The sequence below is a fragment of the Oryzias latipes genome, chromosome 2, assembly GCF_053564925.1.
Source record: "Oryzias latipes strain Hd-rR chromosome 2, Olatipes_Hd-rR_3.1".
Taxonomy (NCBI): Eukaryota; Metazoa; Chordata; class Actinopteri; order Beloniformes; family Adrianichthyidae; genus Oryzias; species Oryzias latipes.
In genome coordinates this window covers 21288703-21309011 of record NC_136238.1, presented here as the reverse complement: position 1 = coordinate 21309011, position 20309 = coordinate 21288703, and the positions used below count along the sequence as shown (strand labels likewise).

At 38.6% G+C, this 20309-nt stretch overlaps 2 protein-coding genes across 2 annotated transcripts in view; one reads left to right on the top strand and one right to left on the bottom strand.

Moving 5' to 3' along the window:
* The window catches only part of LOC105355409 (uncharacterized), a 37413-nt gene that overhangs the window by 13382 nt on the left and 3722 nt on the right, over positions 1–20309 (bottom strand). The gene's annotated exons all lie outside the window — the stretch shown is intronic.
* On the top strand, positions 1663–17630 carry LOC101167599 (uncharacterized). The gene is made up of 2 exons (XM_011482232.4): positions 1663–2104; positions 15003–17630. Exons 1-2 carry the CDS (start codon positions 1936–1938, stop codon positions 16121–16123), a joined length of 1290 nt encoding a protein of 429 aa, XP_011480534.1. The 5' UTR covers positions 1663–1935; the 3' UTR covers positions 16124–17630.

Below are 20309 nucleotides of genomic sequence, written 5' to 3'. Positions count from 1 at the left end.
TGGCTCTTACGTGACCTTTCCATTAAAGGTCGAATTCTCCTCTCCAAGGCTGAAGGGCTCTCCAGAGTCATTTATGCCGCTCAGTCTCTTTATGTCAGTAACATCGTTAGCAAAACTGTTGATAAACTGCTATGCGACTTTGTCTGGAAAAACCGAACTCATCATATAAGGAAATCTGTTCTAATGAATGATTACACTAGTGGGGGTCTGAACTTTCTAGATTTCAGTACCCTAAATATGACTTTTAAAATTAATTGGATAAGAAAGTTTTTGAAAAATCCGAACTCTCTGTGGAACTTCATTCCCAATTATATTTTTTCCCAGGTTGGTGGCCTCGACTTTTTACTGCTCTGCTCATACAAGCCCGACAAAGTGCCCATCAAACTTTCTTCATTTCATAAACAGATGTTACTTGCTTGGTCCATGATTTATAAACATAATTTTTCTCCTCACAGGTTTTACATTTGGAACAATAGATATATTCTTTACAAAAACAAAACTATCTTTATTCAACAGTGGTTTGATAATAATATCAGACTAGTTAGTCAATTATTCAATCAACAAGGTCAACTTTACACTTACACCGAATTCCTTCAGTTCTACCAGATCCCTGTTTCTATGAAGGACTTTTCGGTTGTTTTTGATGCCGTTTCCCTCAACCTCACCTATCTTTATAAAGGAACTCCTACTCCATCTGCTCCCCAACCACAGCTTCATGTGATGGACACTGCTGTCGGAAAACTCTGCTTCTCTGCTTTGAGAAATCAAAACAAAGCCATCCGAAGACTGTTCCAGCAGGAGCTAAAAACTGAATCCCCGGCCATAACTTTCTGGACTTCACTTCATGGTCAAATGTGTTGGGAAAAGGTTTGGCTTCTGCCAAACAAATATCTTCTAAACAACAAAGTGAAAGAGGTTTCATTCAAGATCATTCATAGGTTTTATCCAACAAATCAGTATATGCAAAGGCTTAAAAGGGATATTGATAAAAACTGTTCTTTCTGTTCTCAGTCTGAGGAAACGTTGGTGCATATTTTTTGGACCTGCAAGTACACTGAAAAAATATGGGACAAAATGACAAATTTGATAAAAACTCAAATTTATCCACATTTTAATTTAACCTGGAAAAACATCTTATTTGGTTACATTAATTATGATAAGACATTTTTATCTCAATTTTATTTAATAAATCTTCTAATTTTATTAACCAAGTATTATATTCACAAATCTAAATTCAGCAATAAAGCTCCTAATTTTCTTGATTTACAAGCCCAAGTTAGATGTTACTTACATTCCATTTCCCCCAGTACAAACAAAAAAGCTATTAAAACGTATCACCTTGCTCAGCTGTATAATTTAGTGTAAGTTTATTTTTTTGCTTGTATATCCCCTGGCGTTTATTTTGAACATTTGATGTACAGCTTATTGTTCCTTGTTCCTTTGCTGTATGTCACTTTTGTTCTGCATCAATAAAAAAAAAAAAAAAAAAAAAAAAAAAATACTCCTTTTTTCTCTTTGCTTTTTTTGCGAAAAATTAATAAAAAACAAAAAACTACTAATTTAGCAGGATCCTAATATTTCTGATTTATTTTTGTTTTAAGCTTTAATTCGCGTCTTTGTAAAAACCTGGTATGATGATGATTTGAACATTTTAATTGTGGTGACGTCAGGACTCATAAAGTTTAGCCGATTTTTTTTTACCCCTTTAGATTTTCTTTCTTTTTAAAATTATATCCTGTTTAAATCGTTTTTAAAAAAATACTGCAATAATATTGAACAGTATTGAGAATCAATTAAGCAGTTTATACGTTTCATTTTAAATAAAGATTGTGCACGTGACCCGGAAGTTACAGCACGAGGCGCTGGCAGCGGTCGCGCTTGTGTTCAGAGGACAGCGGTGTTTGTGGGAGTTGGAGCTGTAGTTCGGTAGGGACGATGTCTTCAGAACCTCAGCAAGATTCTGCCAGCGAACAACTTTCTGCTGAAGAAATCTTCCGACTCTGTGAAGAAACCATCCTCCAGTACAAGGAGGAGCTGCGCCGTCAGCGCAGACTGCTGGATGTCGTCAGGAAACCACAGCTGCAGCAGGTCCACCACGCCATAGGTATGTTAATACCCCCCATTTGCAAACGAAAAGATCCAAGATTGCTCCATTAGTGTTTGACATTTTTGTTGCACCGCTAATGTTATCTTGGGGTTATGAGGAGGCTGTGAGTTAATAAATGTCTAGAGACGCGACCATTGTCCAAGATACGTAATAATGACGCCATATAGAAACGGTCTGTAAATAAGGAGACATACAGCTTAGCAGAAACAGGAAAATGACTTAACATGCTTTATTTTACTGCCTTCAAGCCAGCCGTCACTCAGATCTGCTGTGTCAAATGAGCCGCTCCTGAATTTTCAGTGCTCTCTCATTCTCAGCTTTAAGGGAACTTGGCGACCACGGCTGAAATCCCTTTCCGGTTTTCAAAATAAGTTACAAACACTGAAAAGTCAAATGAATGAATGAAGGAAAAAATACACACTATTCTTATATTAATCAAATAAAAAATTCTTATGAAAAAGGCTGAGATATTGTATCGCCCATTCAATTATGTTAATTGTAAATTTAATTTAATCAAGTCTAACTTAAGACTATTTTGACTACTGGGACAGCTTTTACTGTAGGAAATTTGAGTTATTCATGTTTATAATCCCAAATATTTTATACTTTACTGAGTGTCTTTTTCTGACAGAAATGCTAAATTTGAGACACTGTAGTTTCAGATTTTGACATAATCCAGACCAACTGCTACTATTATTCTCTTAAAAACTTTGGCTATGTAGACAATCATTTCCAGACATTTTTAAAGTAGAAACTTTGAGTTATTAAAGTTTGAAATCCCACGTATTGTAGGTTATCACAAAGTTAAATAGTCTTTATCTGACAAAGATGCTATGTTTGAGACACTGTATTTTAAGATTGTGCCATAATCCAGACCAGCTGCTGCTTTCATTCTTTTCAGGACTTTGTTGGCTACTCAGTCTGACATTTCCAGACACTTTTACTGGAAAAAAATGGAGTTATTCATGTTTGATTTCTAAAATATTGGAAATATAGTCTGTTGGTGTGAAGGTCATAGCACTCAGTTGGTTGAAGTCGTATTTATGTGGCAGCAGTTTTTCTGTCCAAGTTGGACAATGCTCTTCTTCAGAGGCTTCACTCAAGCATGGTGTTCTCCAGGGCTCAGTTTTAGGCCCTCTTTTATTCTCGCTGCCACTGTGGTCCATTGTTAGGAAATATAATGTGTCATTTCACTGCCATGCTGATCATATCCAAATCTATGTTCCTTTTTCGGTGTAGGTACCATAACCATTCGGCTGCAACAACCGTTCGGGGTCCTTCCAGTAGTGCTGACGTCACATTATCCGATTGCGTTTCAGATAGTGATTGGTCTGGACAAATTACGATACTACCATAGAAGAAGAAACTATGAAGTCTGCTGTAAAATACGTTTAGAAGGGAAGGCTGATAGGAAAATTCTAATGACCGAGCATTCCACTGGTATTTAAACGCAGCACTTACAGACGAATTTGTGAGACGTGAAAACAGTCTCACGGTAAATCCGTGCGTAACTTTGGCTTCGTGTGTGCGTAACAAGGGATTCGTGCGTGTTTTTTTAAAGATGTGTGTGTGTGTAAGTAGTTTCAAGCTGTTGTAATCTTAATTTGTGCATACGTTAATTGCATTTTGTATTTTTTATATTTTTTTAACTTATACACAAAACATATTATGTGAGTAACAAATCACGCACAAATCCAAATGTATGCACAAATCCTAATTTACGCACGCACAAAGCAAGAATATGGATACACAAATCCTACTTTACGCACAAATCAAGAATTACGCACGCACAAATCCGACTGAGTCTAATTTCTCTCCATATGTTCTCCCTAACTGGGTAACACAAACTGAATCCGCGGTCACAGACTCACTTGCGCACAGCCTCCCCTCCTTGTTCTTCATGCGGGAGCGCGGGACACCGGATCTCGGCTTTCCTCTTTCCATCACACGCGCTAGGGAAGAGACAGCTAAAGCTCACACACAAACACTCAGTGTGTGTTTAAAAGATGCAGCAGGAGCAAATCTGATTTAGTTTCGATTTATTTTTTTAGTCATGAAACAGCATCTAAAAATCCATCAATCCACGTTGCCAATAGCTGCAGTTTAAACAGGGCTTTAGCCATTTTGTAAACAATGTTGTGTGGACCAGGGACTTACCCCCGCCTATTGCCACTAAGACTCATGGGAAGTGTTGATTCCCACACCATGAGTTGGGGAGCTGTGAAGAGAAGTGAGCATCATGTTGTCACGTTTTTGTGTGTTCAATGCTAATGGACTGTGTAGCGTAAAAAAGTGTGAGCAAACTACTCCTCTGCTCATCCCCCCCTTACTGAACCTGTTAGGGTTGTGACATATGCGGGATACAAACAGCCTGCAATTGCAACCAGTTAAATGGTAGCTTCACTCTCACCACCGTGCTAATACTGATGCTCCAGCTGGCTCATGCTTCTCTCTCCCTTTCTCACACGCCTTCTTCTACGCCCCACAACTACACATTAGACGCACTGCCTGATGGGGTGCCCCCCACAGTTTGGAGAAAATTTAAGACTTTTAAGTGCGCCTTATAGTCGTGAAAATACGGTACACGCTTAACGTCTACTGAGTGCAGTTTATTCTTCTATATTAAGGGCTTGAACCTGTGACCGCTCCTTACCGCTCTCATTAACATTGTTTATAAAGATGTGTCATGCGGGACTCGGGTCTGCAATGTCTGAAATGCGCAACGTTTCATTAAGTTTCCTCTATGTTTAGGGCGTGGTTTTGGGAACCTAATTTATTTTGTACCTTTTATGAAGCTGTGAAATCATTCCAAACTCATGAAAAAGCTGCCGTTGGCTCACAAATGTCCGCTAAGTCCACTGTACCTTGTTCTGAGTCTAAATAAAAGTATAAGCAATCCCAGTAAGCAGCGCAACACATACATTAACACTGAACATTTTCCAATGCGGAAACCAAGTTCTTCAATGGTGAAGTGAACATACGCAGTGACACCTTTTGTGGTACTTACTCTGATTATTACAAAAATAAGACCCAAGCTACGGTATTAAGATTTTTGTACAAAGGGCATTTCAAACTTTTCTAAAAAGAAATATGTTGCTTCCATGGGGCAAAAGTATATTTAGTCAGCTACCAATTGTACAAGTTCTCACACTTGAAAGGTTGAGAGAGACCTGTAATTTTCATCATTGGTATACCTCAACTGTGAGAGACAAAATGAGAAAAAACAGAAAATCACATTGTCTTGTTTTTAAAGAATTTCTTTGTAAATTATAGTAAAAAGTAAGTATTTGGTCAGAAACAGAAGTTCAACTCAATGCCTTGTTATATATCCTTTGTTGGCAATGTCAGCAGTCAAATAGTTTCTGTAAGTCTTCACAAGGTTTTTACAAATTGTTGCTGGTATTTTGGGCCATTCCTCCATGCAGATCTCCTCTAGAGCAGTGATGTTTTGGGGCTGTAGCTGGGCAATACAGAGTTTCACCTCACTCAAAAGATTTTCCATGGAGTTGAGGTCAGGATACTGGCGAGGCCACTCCAGGACCTTGAAATGCTTCTTACAAAGCCATTCCTTTGAGACCCAGGCAGTGTGTTTGGCCTTGTTGTCGTGCTGAAAGACTCAGTCATGTTTCATCTTCAATGCCCTTGCTGATAAAAGGTTTTTTCAAAATCTGACAACACATGGCCCCATTCATTCTTTCCTTTACACAGAGGAGTCATCCTGGTTCCTTTGCTGAAAAACAGCCCCAAAGCATGATGTTGCCACCTCCATGCTTTACAGTAGGTATGGTGTTACAAGGTGTATATTTGTATAAACCTCTTGTATTTGACAGTTAAACTTCACTTTTATTAATTACATGTCTACAGAATGAGCATGCAGCATGGCATTTGCAGACTTTAAGGAACCCAAAACTTTTAGAATAAACTTTTACTGTTTCAAAGCAATGATGCCTCCTTAACATCATCAGTAACCCTGATGTCTCTGTGCAGATGTCAACAGCAGCAGCTCTGTCTTCTGTAACCTCTGACAGGATACTCATAATGGCATCCTGATTCTCCACAAGGCTCTTGGTCACATCCTGAAGGCTTGTCCACCTGATCTCCAAGTCGTTTTAGGGAGGGGACATCATAGTTCTTTGACAGATAATGATGATGAAAAAATGAGTGCATCCTGATAGATCAGAAAAAGTTTTTGCACATGGCACTGCTTGCATTGGATGGACCACTGCCAAATGCAGCTGGTGGTTCAGGGGTTGACACAGCCCAGAAATTTGCACTGGCCCACAGGGCCAGTAGTTTTTGAAAGTTACTGGCCCGACACCGCGCACAGCGAGACCCGCCGCTCCGCAGGTGCTTGCAAATCTAGGGGGGTCCGGGGGCATGCCCCCCCGGAAAATTTTAATATGGTGCAATTTGGTGCATTCTGGTGACATCTAGCACTTATTTATACACTTTTCAATGACTAAAAATAGAGCATCTCAAACTTAAATCTGCTCTAGTCTGTTTCAGATGTTTTGAAGAGTGCGCTGCAGTGTAGTAGTTAACACTAGTTAAGAAGTTTTCATGCTGCTTCTAATCACTGCTATTTCACATTTGTTCCTAATCAATAGTTAAGAAGTTTTATTGACTTTTTTGCCCTGACTGCCTTAAGGTTCTGCTTTTTGTTACTGTTGCAAAGTTACATTTACTTTTTTGTTACTTTAGTTACCTAATTAAATTAAATAATTGAAAAATTAAATACAATTAAATTACTGAGATCATTCAGCTAACTAGAAATACTTACTGCTTACAGTGTTGTAAAGAAAAACAAAATTAAGTAGTTTGACCTTATACTTATACATTTGAGTCTGAGATTCAGGTATTTGGAGTTGCCTTTGATTCTTTGACATTCAGCTTAAAGCTTAGTGTATACAGTTTCATCTTCAATGCATTCATTAAATATCTTGCTGTCCATAGTACTAATTCCACCCGTCACTCCATCTAACATATTCCTATCTATTCCTGCCATGTCTTCCACATCTCTGACATGCTTCAGTCTCTCTTCAGTGACGGTGTTGGATTTATGATCATCGCGGTGAAAAACCACCAGGGGGCGCGCTGATATGTGTGTCAGTTTAAATATATCAGCCTAAAATGTAATAACCCACTGGCTTGTTCCTTCGTTGTTGCTGTTTAACATTGTTTAGTATTGAATTCCTGAATCGCAAAAACCAATGTTAATTCCTGCTCTGTGAATTAATAGCATTAACAGACGCTCATCATGGAAAATGCAAGAGGTAATGCATATGACACAGCTTTCAAGTTCAAAGCAATCGTTAAAAGCAGTGTGAAAAATCCACCATCACAAATAGGTTTCGAAAAGCCAGTCTGCTGTGTGACGGAGAGGACAGCGCAAGCTCAGAAGTGACTTTGCCTCAGGATGAGAGTGACACTGACAGCGACAACGAAAGAGAGACTGAGAGAGAGTGTGGCAAAGAATATCTGACACTATTTTAATCCCACAGTGAGAAGGAAGACTTCCATGGTTTCAGTGCACAGAAGGCCCGTGCCACGCAGAGGCGCAAAGACATTGACGAATTTTGACAATTCTACACAGATATCTACACCTCCAAGTCAACTGCAATGCAGGATGATTAGAATTTTTTTTTAATAAACTCAACTTCCCAAAACTAGAGGCGACCATAACAGAAAGTTTGGAGACTGAAAGAATCTAATAAATCTTTCCCCAATTGCAAGGCACCAGATCTAGACGGGTTCGGTCCAGAATTCTTCAGGGCTTTGAGGATGTTTTGGCACTCCCTTTGCTCAAAATAATTCAAGATAGTTTTAAGAACAGAAAGCTTCCACCCTTTCTTAATGATCCTAACCTATGCGAAAGAGAGTTTTGTCAGGGACTGTATAGTTCCAATGTTAAGTGCTCAGTGTTGACGCTCCAGAAGATCTCCTCGTAAATCCAACGATCCAATAAAGATCCACATTCCATAAGTAAAAGAGAAAATTCTTTAATTCTGTTTCCTCAGATTGAAAAATGAACAATAATCCACAATGCACTAAATTAAAAACCCGAATTCTAAAGAAAATATGTAAATAACAAGAAGAACTTAGCGAGGTCGAAAAACTGTTTTACTCTGTTTCCTGACATGAATCTGCTGCGTGACCACCAGTGAACCACCGAGAAAACCCCGGGCTCCCCCTAGTGGCGGTAAACAGAATAACAAACTGAATGCAAAATTTTCATCTCTGGCATTAAGGCTTCTACAATGTGCACAGCTGAAGAATTTCCGTCACCAATCCTTCCCCAACAAAAGCCCTTCTGAAACATTTGTGATGCTTTGTAAAACATTTATTAAAATGTTATTAAAATGTAAAAAACATTTATTGCTCAACATAAAGCGTTTTGTTTATTTATTCAGAGCAGTTTACTGAACCGTAGTAGGATTGTCTCTCTGTCACTCTGTTCCTTTCAAACCATTAGTTAAGGACGAGAGACCCTGCAGCGGCATTTAAGCGTTCAATTCAATTCAATTCAATTTTATTTGTATAGCCCAAAATCACAACAACAGTTGTCTCGATGGGCTTCGAAGTAAAACATGAAATCAAAAGGATCATGAATACAAAGAGTTCAATAGAAAAATACTAAAATGAACTAAACAAACTGACTAAGCTATACTGGCATCCCTGCCCTTAGATCCCCCTTCGTTGGGCATGGCGCGTCAGTCCAGCAGCGGTATTTTGATTCATCCATCATTCATTCATCTCAATGATAATTATTCTCCGCGATGATCTTTCTCAGTGTACCATCAGCTGACTCGGCCACTTCCGAGTCAGCTGATGCCATTTCTCTATGCAGAGACACAAACTTTGGTTTTTGCGATTCAGGAACCAGCTGACAGGCCGGAGTGCTCTTCATCTCCTCCCCACTTCCTCAGAAGTTCCCGCAGCACCTCAGTCAGCAGGGAGCACTGTATAGTAAACATATGTTTTAAGATACTGTAATTTTTGAATCTATATTAATGCGAGTGTGATTTAAAAAGAATAGCAACATAATAAAAGCAAACTTTAGACGCAGCTCACTGATGAGTTGTGCTATTTTTGGAAGTATGTAGGATGGTCAACCTTTACGGTTCCCAAAGTCCTTGCAGCCGTCTGAAGGAGGAAGGATTGGAATGTGCGTTCCATCGATGAGCCCCATAATTTGTGGAAAATGATGTGACACTTCAAAAAGGCTTGCAATCTCTTCTGCCTCCGTTGGTGTATGGAGCAGCTGTTTTATTGGCTCTTGTACCTGTTGCGCCGAGCATCTGACTGAGTCACGTGATGTGGAACTGAACAGCTGAGTGTGCTGCGTCATTTATTTATTGGTGACGCACACACTTCATTCAGAAAAAGCACTGGCTCTGTGTGCAAAGCTTGTTTGCTTACCTGTGTGCAATTGAGTCATCCATGTTCATCTGTGGAAGAGGCAGCCGGTAAAAAGAGACTTTATCTGAGCGCCAGAAAAGCGCGATCACTTGTTTCCTTGTTTGTTTGGTGTGTGTTGTGGGAACAGAGTGAGCTTCGCAAGTGTTTGTGTGTACTTCAGGTACCAGTGGGAATTTTCAGCATTAAGGATTTGATGTTTATTTTGTCAGTGTGCTTTGTAATTTTTGTAAATTTATAGTGGGAAGTTTATTTAATGGATGTGAACTTTTGCTAAATGAGATTTTTAAAGTAATTATTGAATGAATTTGGACTTGATGCATGAATTTAAATAAGAATGTAATTAAATTAAATGAGTGAGGTTGCTAATTAACTGAGGCAATTTAAATTACATAAATGTTTTGTTGTTATTGTGGAATTTGAAATTGTAAATATTTATTACTTTTATTGTGTGTGTTTAAGGTTTTTACCTATTGATTCCTGACTGATCAAAACGGAAATTAATTTAAGTTTGGAAATTGATCTCAAGTGGCAGTCTGAGTCAATCAGTTGGACGCTCAGCCCTTTTCAAGTGTGGAAAAAGCACACCAAAAATTAGGAAACACTTGACGGTACCAATCCTTTGCAAAACATGTAAACAAACTTCTTGACACTGCTTATTCCAAATTGGCTTGGCACAACTCTATATTCTGCACAGCTGCCCAGTTTTTACAGCACTGCTGCAACCCGCAGGATCAGAGGGACTGGAGCCCGCACGGTAACGTCTTCTGGGGCCATATGACTCTCCATTAATGAGTAAAGCTTCATGAACGACGGTCGTGTCATGCGGAAATTCTGCTTCCACTCTTCATTGTTGAACTCCAGAAGAACCATCCTCTCCCACCAGTCTTTGCTCCCAGTGGCGGTTTTTGATATGGGCGATGTGGGCGGTCGCCCAGGGCGGCACGTCATAGGGGGCGGCATTTGCTGTGCCTGATGCGTTACACATAATGTGCTACATACTGAATTCAAAGAGGAAGCTTGGAGCTTTTAATTTGAAATTGCTTCAGCAGCCGACACTTAATGCTTTTATTTTGACACATCAGACTATTAAGAATGTCTTCCTCCTATTTCCTCTTCACACTTATGGTGCAAAAAAAAAAAAGAATACCTCAGAGTGAAACAACGTAAAACAGGCACATGAAAAGGAATTAGGCAGAACAAACATCCGTGCTCAACCCAATTTCGAAAAAAGCAGGCAATGGAGATTATTTCCCACAATTCTTTGCTCCGACACAGCAGACCCGATGCGCACGTGACCACCGCCCGAACATAAGTCAAAAAACTCGAGAGGGGAGCGCAACTCGCCGGTGGCTGGCTGAATCACACTAACAGGTGTGAGGGGAGTCTTTTTCTATCTGACAATCAACTCTGGGCCGCAGCTGCGCCTCCCGTCATAGAGACGGAGCCGCGTGTGTCAGAGGGAAGGGGGAGGGGTGGTGGGCGCAGGCCATTTTTTATGGATTGAGTTTTTTTGGAGGATTTCTACTGTTGGTGTTGCACAAATTTAGGGAAATGCCAAATATTTTTGGAGTAATCCCACTGATGAGTTCTAAGATTTAGTCTCTAATGTTTTATAAGACCTAAACATATTAATCACAATAAGTTTTATTTTTTAGATCTAATCCCTCTGTTATGTTTCACAAAGACACACACAGGACGTCACACATTAAGAAATTATTGCTAAAAATGAAGCAGGAGTCCAGCTCTAAAAAAAAATGCTCTAAAAAATGATGAAAGAGCAAAAAAATGGAATTATTTGATATGTAATTTCTTATTAATATTTCCAGGCTTTCTTTGTTTTTTGTCCTGCAGCATGTTCATATTTGTATAATTTTGACAGAATATATTTAAATGGAGAACAAAATATTACAAGTTATTTAAGGTTTAACTTGAGTTATTCTGGATTAATGTTCCTGTTTTTATTCATATTTATGTTCAAAAAGTTCAGTGTAAAAGGTTTAAAAGTTTAGCTTTAATGTGTAGTTCAGTAAATCTTTATCTTCTTCGGCTCAAAACCTTAAGCGTGTTTTTAACTTAGGCCCCTGTGTGACTGAGTTTGACCCCCCTGTAATACGAGTCTAGAAAATTCATGCATTTTTTGAGTAAAATGGCTAAATAGAAGATAGGGAACACAACAGGATGTTGTCAAATTTTGTGTGTGCGGGAAGGGGGGGGGGGGGGGGGGCTGGTGGGGTTACTCGCCCAGGGAGTAAGTTAGTGTAGAACCGCCACTGTTTGCTCCTTACCTTCATCCAGTGGCTCTGTGGCGGAGGAGGGGGGACTAAAGTGATAGCGGATGGAATTAAATTATCCTCTTGCTGTCTCTCTCATCAAATTATGCCAAAATGTATATTGTCTAGCTTGAGCTTGTAAAATTGTGTCCAGAAAAACAAAAAGCTTGTCACGCTCCAGGCCAACCACAGCCATGTTTGTTTACACAGAACGGCAATGGACATCCGTTGGTTCTTCCGCCCTTTTCCGAGCGTGTCAAAACGATTTATTCCGAACGAAAGTAATCGGAAAAAGTTTTTCCGGTCCTAGTAAACGGTCGCTGTTTAATCCGACCATTGATTCGATCAAGATATTTTGCACATGAAACCGCGGCTTGTGTTGCTTTGTATGATATGACTAATCCACCTATACAGGCTTTAAGTGATTCCCAAATGGTCGAGTCATTAACCTCTCCATTGTCATTTCTCTCAAGAAACTCCTCTTTTTTTCTCCTTCTCTTCTTTCTTTCCTTTTGGCATTGGATAATTGACACTTGCCATTAAAGGTTTTGAGCAAGATCAGTAAATGATTTGACTTGCCCTTGGTGGTGAACCTGGAGTCTTGCCGGGAATTGCAGCGTGTGCCGAATATTCTTTTCCCTCAGCAGCTGCACCACCTCACCCAAGTTGTTGTTCCAGTACCTCTGCGGTGTAGTCTGGGATAATTAATATCCAGTGGCCTTCGAGATCCATCTTTTTTTGTCTCCCCAGTCGTAAGATCTTTTCCTTGTCTCATTAGAAGTCCACTCAGATGGGTGGCAGTTCATACTTGTCCTCGACTTGCCAGTCAGACACCAAAGCCGGATTCATCTTGCTGGGTTTAGAGCAGCTAACTCTAGCCGTTGCTGTTGCCTTGACGGTTTGTGCATTCCTGTTGGACATATTTTGTCCAATTGTTAATTGAGGAAGGAAATTGGATTGTATGAAAACAAGTCTATAATATAATAGAGGAGTTGGAAGTTTAAATGGGTGATGATAATATAAATAAATATGGTGTGCCACTTGGAGCTCAGAAAGCTCCTCCTACTCCTTCTCCATATCACTAGCACCCCCTATACTATTTTTTCTTTATTGCAAGTAATTCAAGTTATAAACTGACCAATCAAATGCCTAGTAAAAGGCCTTCACCTCGAATGTTTGACATATTCTCCCAAGCCCACTTTCAGTGAAATGGGTGTGGACTTCAAACAAGCTCACTCCTGATTGGTAACATTAGTTTCCATAGAAATGTTGAAAGGGCAATGGTTGACGTCCCCCAGCTCGTGACTGAGCCTGAAATAGAAGGGGGTACAGTAGCACAGAGAGTAGTAGTACATTTTTTTTAAATGAGGTCAGAGACAAAACATCATATGGTTGATATTAACAAAGATCGCCTTGTGCTGAATCGCCATTTTCAAAAGTGTAACATTCGTCAGTGCCTGCACAACATGATTTTTTGCAATCTACGAACAGCCTAAAGCAATGCACTAGGGTTGGGCGATGTCCCCTAATTTGGCCGTTGACGATGTTTGCTGTCAACCATCGGGATGGACGATGACATCGTCGGGGGAGGGGGGGGGGTATTTTTAAATTTTTCGTTCTTATATAACTGCTATTCGTTATTTTGCTTTTTTCATTTTATTTCCCAACTAATAGTTAATCCGCGATGATACACTATAAACTGAGGGAAGTGACTTTAACAGAAAAAGTAACAAGCAAGATAGAAAAGAAGTAGTCCGCTCCCGCACTTAACTAGCGAAGTGGACCGGCGGAGGGCGGATTTACAGCTTTATGTTTGATGGGAAGGGGGGGGGGTACATGAGCGGTATGTGTGGGAGATTTAAGACTGCGATCCGTCCCGCAGCTCTAGGGGTACTACCTACCGAACTCAGAACCGAGTCTAAACGTGTGTCTGAGCACAGCTCGGATCGTCAGCACACACAGCGGTTTGAGCTTCAAAGCAGAAATGTCGCTCAGTCCTTAGAAAACATTCAATCAATCACGTGGATTTGTGTTTCCAGTCGTGTCCTGACTAAATAAAGGCTGATGTTATTCACAGGATGCAGCGCCACCCAAAGCTAATGTTGTTAGCCCGTGTTAGCATACTGCTAATCCTGGCTACGTTCAGAAAAAGCACTGACCACACGGATTAAAATTCAAATGATGAGCGAACAGGTGTTTGATAATAACCGTAACATTATTAAAAGCACGTTTAGAAGATCGTCTCGTATTTTACCGAGCTGACATGTCAATATATATAGCCGCTCGGCGCTGTTATCGTTTTGTATTGAATTGTTACCTTCAATAAAGTTTGGAAAAAAAGCCGCTCGGCGGAAGTTGTATCCTCTTCCGGTTTTCAAACTGCGCATGTGCGAATACTGCGCGTGTGCGAATGATTTATTCCGACCGAAATTGTGACCTTAGTGAACGTTTTTATATTCTGAAAACATTTTTCTGGGCCCATGTACACGGTTGGATTCTAATCCGACCATTGATCCCATCAAGATATTTTGTACATGTAACCGCGGCTTATGATGTCGACGCGCAACGTGGCGGGGGCGTGGCATCACGATGGTGGTCTCTCCATCGGGATGACAGTCACCCATCACGATGGACGATGATATTGTCCATCGGCACAACCCTACAATGCACACTTTCTGCAACGAAAGGACAGTAACAATGATTTTTGTTTGTGTTGTTTTTGTTCATAATAGTTATTTATTAGTTTTGATAGTCATTATAGTGAAAATGTTGTAAATAACTGTTGCATGGCTAAAAGTCTGTTCATACTGGAGATGGAAACAGGAGTTTTTTTTTCCCCATAGATTCCTGCTGTTGCAAATTTGCATTGAAAATAAAACTTTGTCTATTTCATGAGCTATAGTCAAATGAACCATTTCAAATTAGTTTACCTTCTACTTGAATTTCAAAAGCACAAGTTTTTTATTCCATGAATAAATTCATGGGTCAAGAGGTTTAGTGTTTCCCTTGATTAGGCGTTGGACTCATAGAAGACTGAAAGACCAAAATCTTACTGTCTTAACTTTCAATGAGATCTAATGAGATAACATTTTTAAAAATTACAATTTTTAAAAAGTGGAACTTCTCATTCAGATGTTTTACAATTTTATTGGTACTTGACAATACAATTAATAAGAAGACACCTTCTTGTGTTTGTGTCCTTGCAGTCCTCCCGCAGCATTATGTGACTGAAGAGGATTTCTGCAACCACGATAGGACCATCAGAGTGGAACAGGAAGAACCAGAAATACCACAAATTAAAGAGGAACAGGCGGAACCAGAACCTCCACAGATTAAAGAGGAGCTAGAAGAACTCTGCATAAATCGAGATGAAGAGCAGCTTGATCTGAAGCAGGAGACTGATACCTTGATGGAGATTCCTACTTATGAGATAAATGAGAACAGTGAAGCAGATCTAAGCAACCAGAAGAGCTTTGATAGTCCAGATGAAAACCCCACTTCAACTACAGATGAGGATATAGACCCACAGAACAGTGAACAGAGGATCCCTAGAGACTGTAAAGAATGCGGTGAAAGTTTTGGTAACTTGTCTCAATGTAGATTTCACATGAAATTACATAAGAAAGGGAAGCATTTTGTTTGTAAAGTATGTAATATAAGTTGTAGTAAAATAGCTAACCTTAAAACGCATATGAGAATTCATACAGGAGAGAAGCCTTTTTCTTGTAAAGAGTGTGATAAAAGTTTTAGTCGCAATTTAAATCTCAAAATACACATGAGAACTCATACAGGAGAAAAGCCTTTTTCTTGTAAAGAATGTAATAGAAGATATAGTGATTTATCTAATCTAAAAACACACATGAGAACCCACACAGGAGAGAAGCCTTTTTCTTGTAAAGAATGTGACATACGTTTTAGTCAAATATCTTGTCTCAAAAGACACATGATAACTCACACTGGAGAGAAACCTTTTCAATGTAAGCATTGTGATAAACATTTTAGTCGCATGGGTAATCTCAAAACTCACATAAGAACTCACACAGGAGAAAAGCCTTTTTCTTGTAAGGAATGTGATTCAAGGTTTAGTGATAAATCTCATCTCAATAAACACATGAGAACTCACACAGGAGAGAAGCCTTTTACTTGTAAAGAATGTGACAAAAGTTTTAGTCACACGTGTAATCTGAAAACACATATAAGAACTCATACAGGAGAGAGGCCCTTTTCTTGTAAAGAATGTGATAAAAGTTTTCATGACTTATCTAATCTCAAAAAACACATCAGAAGTCACACACACAAGAGAAAACATATTCCTTGTAAAGACTGATAGAAGTTGTAGATTAATATATACTCTTAATTTACTCATGAGAACTCATAAAGGAGAAGAGGCTTTTTCTTGTAAATGCTTTTGTTTGAACTCCTAATTTTAGGAAAAATAGGAAAACTTACCAGAGAACTTCTGCAGTAAAAGACATGAGAGGGAAATATGGTGAAACAGTAACACTTTTCTTTTGATCAAGAAATAAACTAGAATTTGATACAGAACTTGTACCTACAGATTGAATGTTTGTTTTATTGTCATGCTTTTATTTTATCTGGGAAAAAAGTTGTCTTAAAAAATTAAAATATTTTGAAAAAAGGTTTTTAATATTTAAAACTCCTGGGGTTCCACCCAAATCTGCTAATTCACGCCCAAAACTAATGAAAAATGAAAAGGTCTCTTTGTTTGAGTCAGTAGAATAGAATAGATTCTGAGGCACCTCATGCTGCCCTTTGCTGACAAGATTTGTGGATATTCAGATTTCCAGCAGGACTTGCCATTTTCCCACACTTATATCCATATGTACTTCAGTGAACATGACGTTACTGTTTTTGATCAACTAGTAACATCCTCAAATCTGAATAAATAACAAAAATCTATAAACCGTTTTCAAGAGTAGGATTTTACACCAGACCCAACAATGAAGACGACCTGAAGTCGGCATAACAGAGGGTATTAATGCCGTAATACAAGTAAAAGGAGGCATAAGTAAGTATTGAATGTATAGAAATTAACAGATTTCTGAACTCTGGCACGCGTTCTGAAAAACAAAACTTTTTGTACACGGTTTGTATGTAGAGCCTGAAAACAGACATGAAAACTTGCATAGCAACACGTGAATGCAAGAGTTTTGATAGCCAGAAATGCAGGTTTATAGGCGTTTACATAGATTTTACATTGAAAGTGGAATTTTAAGCGACCACAATGACACCAAGTCATATATCGAAATAGAGCTGCCAAAGAAAAAGACCAAAACTGTATTTGCTGTTTGATGAGCTTCTTCCAACTGCAGGTAAATGCACTAGTATAGGATAGCAAATGTCCACTGTGAAACTATACGCTAATAGTGCCACACATGCCCGGTGTGTACGTAGCATAACAGTTAAATCTTCATCTCTTGAATGGTTTTTACTAGTTTAAATGTACCATTTCTTTTTGTAATGGCATTGTCTGTTGTATTTTTGGAGAAATTTTGCTTAACAATCAAAAAGCAATGTATAGTTTCTGTTGGATGATTATAATTAGTAATTTCCTTTTTTCTATTATTTGCTTTAAAGTTGCTTAGTTGATCATAGTTATGCTAGCTGTTTAATTCTGTGTTACCATGACAACATTCAAAATATTTTGGATACACCTCTAATTCTAACACTTTTTGTGTGATTCGTGAACATTTCCTTTTGTTTTAAAATAAAACTGACTGCAGTTCTTATTTTCTTGAGTCATGTTAGCACGTTACCATTTTGTGAAGAAAAAAATGTTGAAATAAGGAGTCAAATAAACAACCAGAATTGTGTTTTTTGTCTTGTTCTTGTGATTCATGTTTTCTAGTAGATTAGAACAGTTTAACTGTTCTTTTTAGTTCTCACTGTTCTGTCCCAGTTAGGGCTGCACGATATGAGGAAAACTTGCGATATGCAATATTAGTGATTAATTTTGCGCTGACGATATAACTTGCAATAAATGAACAAATAGCAAAAACAACAAAAACATTTCCATTTCACTGCAAAAGTTTAAAATAAATAAGACAAAATACTTTAAATTCTTCTTCAATTGACCCTTGTCTTATTAGGAGGGCAACATCTAACGTAAAAGCTCCATCCGATTGGTTAACAACGTGAAGGGCTCCATCTGATTGGTCAAATGAATAAAGGGATTTATTCATTAAATTGTTCATGTTGCCATACGATTGTTTTAGTACATTTAAGTTTTACCATTTATTGCGATTTTCACAGACTTTTGTGATATAGATATTGCAGAGCCTGAAATCGTGCTAATGATAAATTTGCGATTAATTGCACAGGCTTAGTCTCAATCTTAACTGTGAAGAATAAAGTGGACGTGAACATCAGTCAGAACAGGGACGTGCGGTGAGGTTCACTGCTGGTGAGACACTGACATCATCAGTCAGATTTGCAAACCTGAAGCCTACAGAGTAGCTTATTGACCATTTGATTGGCAACATTTTTCTTCCATTTACAAACTGTAGCATAGAAGAAAATCACCAAAATTGTTATTATTGACTCACTTTTACTTAAGTTCCGCTCCTTCTGAAGAAACGCATGGATAACCTGTTTGTAGACGTTTTCCTTTTATTTCTTTAGTTTTAAGACTGTCTCAAAGGAAATCACTGCCAGAGACGTGTCTAAACAAATTCCTGAGTTTGGAGACGTAATCCTCCATTTAGAAAATGATACTTAACAATATTAAAGAGTAACTGGAGGGCTGCACTTGACTTGCTTCCACTAATTCTAATGTTCTCTGGGATCACCAGCGCCCTCTATCTTGAGACAGGCATACTGCGTGCCTCATTCATATTGTATTGTAGTGCATTTCTAATGAGCGCTTTTAGTGGATAAAAATGATCAAATGGGTCACAAAATGGCACCATTGTAATCAGACAGTTGACGAGAACTAGAAAAATGATGTAAATAAAAATAAAGCTTATGATGCTAGAAAGACCGAAACAGTAAAGCGTATATGTCAGCTGCAGTTCCAGTCAGTGTTTGTGGCGCAGGCTGGGTGCTGGGGAGGCATGGGTGGCTGGCTAATTTGCTTGCTACTTTTTTTTTTTTTTTTTTTTTTTTTTTAACCAAATAAATTATCAAAACCCACACAGAAAAAAGTAATCACAGAATAGTAATGTCTAAAAAATGATATTTGATTTTTATTTTTGATAGTGAAAAGTATATTCAACTTATTTCATATACAGTATGTATATTTTAAGCTATATTTAACTGACTGCACGTCACTGAATCAGAAGCTGTGAAGAAGACTGAAGCACACAAACTGCTTCTCTGTGGTTCTGTCATCAGTCTGAGTGCAGCAGTGAGGTTCAGTAGAGCTCAAAAGAAACCTGCGAACTTTATTCTGGTTTTGTTGAGTCTCTTTGAGCTCTGCTTGAGTTTTTCTTTGGAGATCAAAGAACACAATGATTAAGAGTTTCACAGTTTACATATTTTGCAGAAACCACAGCAGTTCAGGGCCATGGGATTTCATTATCTTTGTCTGGACAAATCAAATATTTCAGTCTTTTTCCATTCACTCCCACTCTGAAAAGCACTGCTTTAAAGCTGAAGGACAGATAAAGGACTTTGTAACCCCTGTGCTATCCTAGGCTCTTTACCATTGGGATTTGGGTCATCTAGACCCACTAGACAGTGCTCTGAACCTTTCTTCTTCAATGATTTGTGATCTTCACTGGTGTCCATGGATTACATGAAATCTTTCCACCTTTATCCACCTTTGTCATGGTAGGGAGAACACATCAATGCAAAGGTGGGGTCATCTAAGATAGCACAAGGGTTAATCCTATTCTTCCTTAAAGCCTTCACAATATATTAAATAAGTTAGATATTGTCACTGCGTAAGGATGGGAATAAAGATTTAGATCATTTTTAGCATTTGTACAGCTGAAGCTCCCAGACTCTCAGCCCAGGAGTCATCTTTATGAAGTTAGTTCATCAGAATCACGGAAGTTCTAGATCATATAAATATTTGATTCTAAACGATTGATTTAAAGTTTTAAGGTAAATAAATAAAAGTGCTGACTCGGCACAGATCAAAGGACACACAAGTGATTTCCTGGAATGGAAAAAAAACTCACACATGATGTGATCTGGAACTGAGTTATTCAGTGAAATTCAGCTGAAATGAGGCCTCACCATTGGGTTTTTATTTTGATTTGTGGGACCACCAGTGGACCTGAAGGGCTCTGGAAGGGTCAAAGACTAAAATTAAATCTGATAAAAATGAGGGTCCCGTTCCATTTAAACTTTTGCAAGATAATAAAAGAACCTTAAAATAGTTGCACAAGCTGCAGCCGGTTGATATTATTTTTTTTCTTAATACCAGAAAGAAGAGCATTACAATAATCTATCCTAGAGGTTATAAAATCATGGATTCATATTTCAGCACTGACTTTGGAGAGACAGAATTCAACGATGGACACAAGAGCCCAGTACGATTTCTTGCA

Bases quoted from the DNA above. Each gene is read 5' to 3' on its own strand.
- LOC101167599 (XM_011482232.4), top strand. From the start codon at position 1,936: ATGTCTTCAGAACCTCAGCAAGATTCTGCCAGCGAACAACTTTCTGCT. The intron at 2,105-15,002 runs GTATGTTAATAC...GTGTCCTTGCAG, and splicing joins GCAGGTCCACCACGCCATAG to TCCTCCCGCAGCATTATGTG.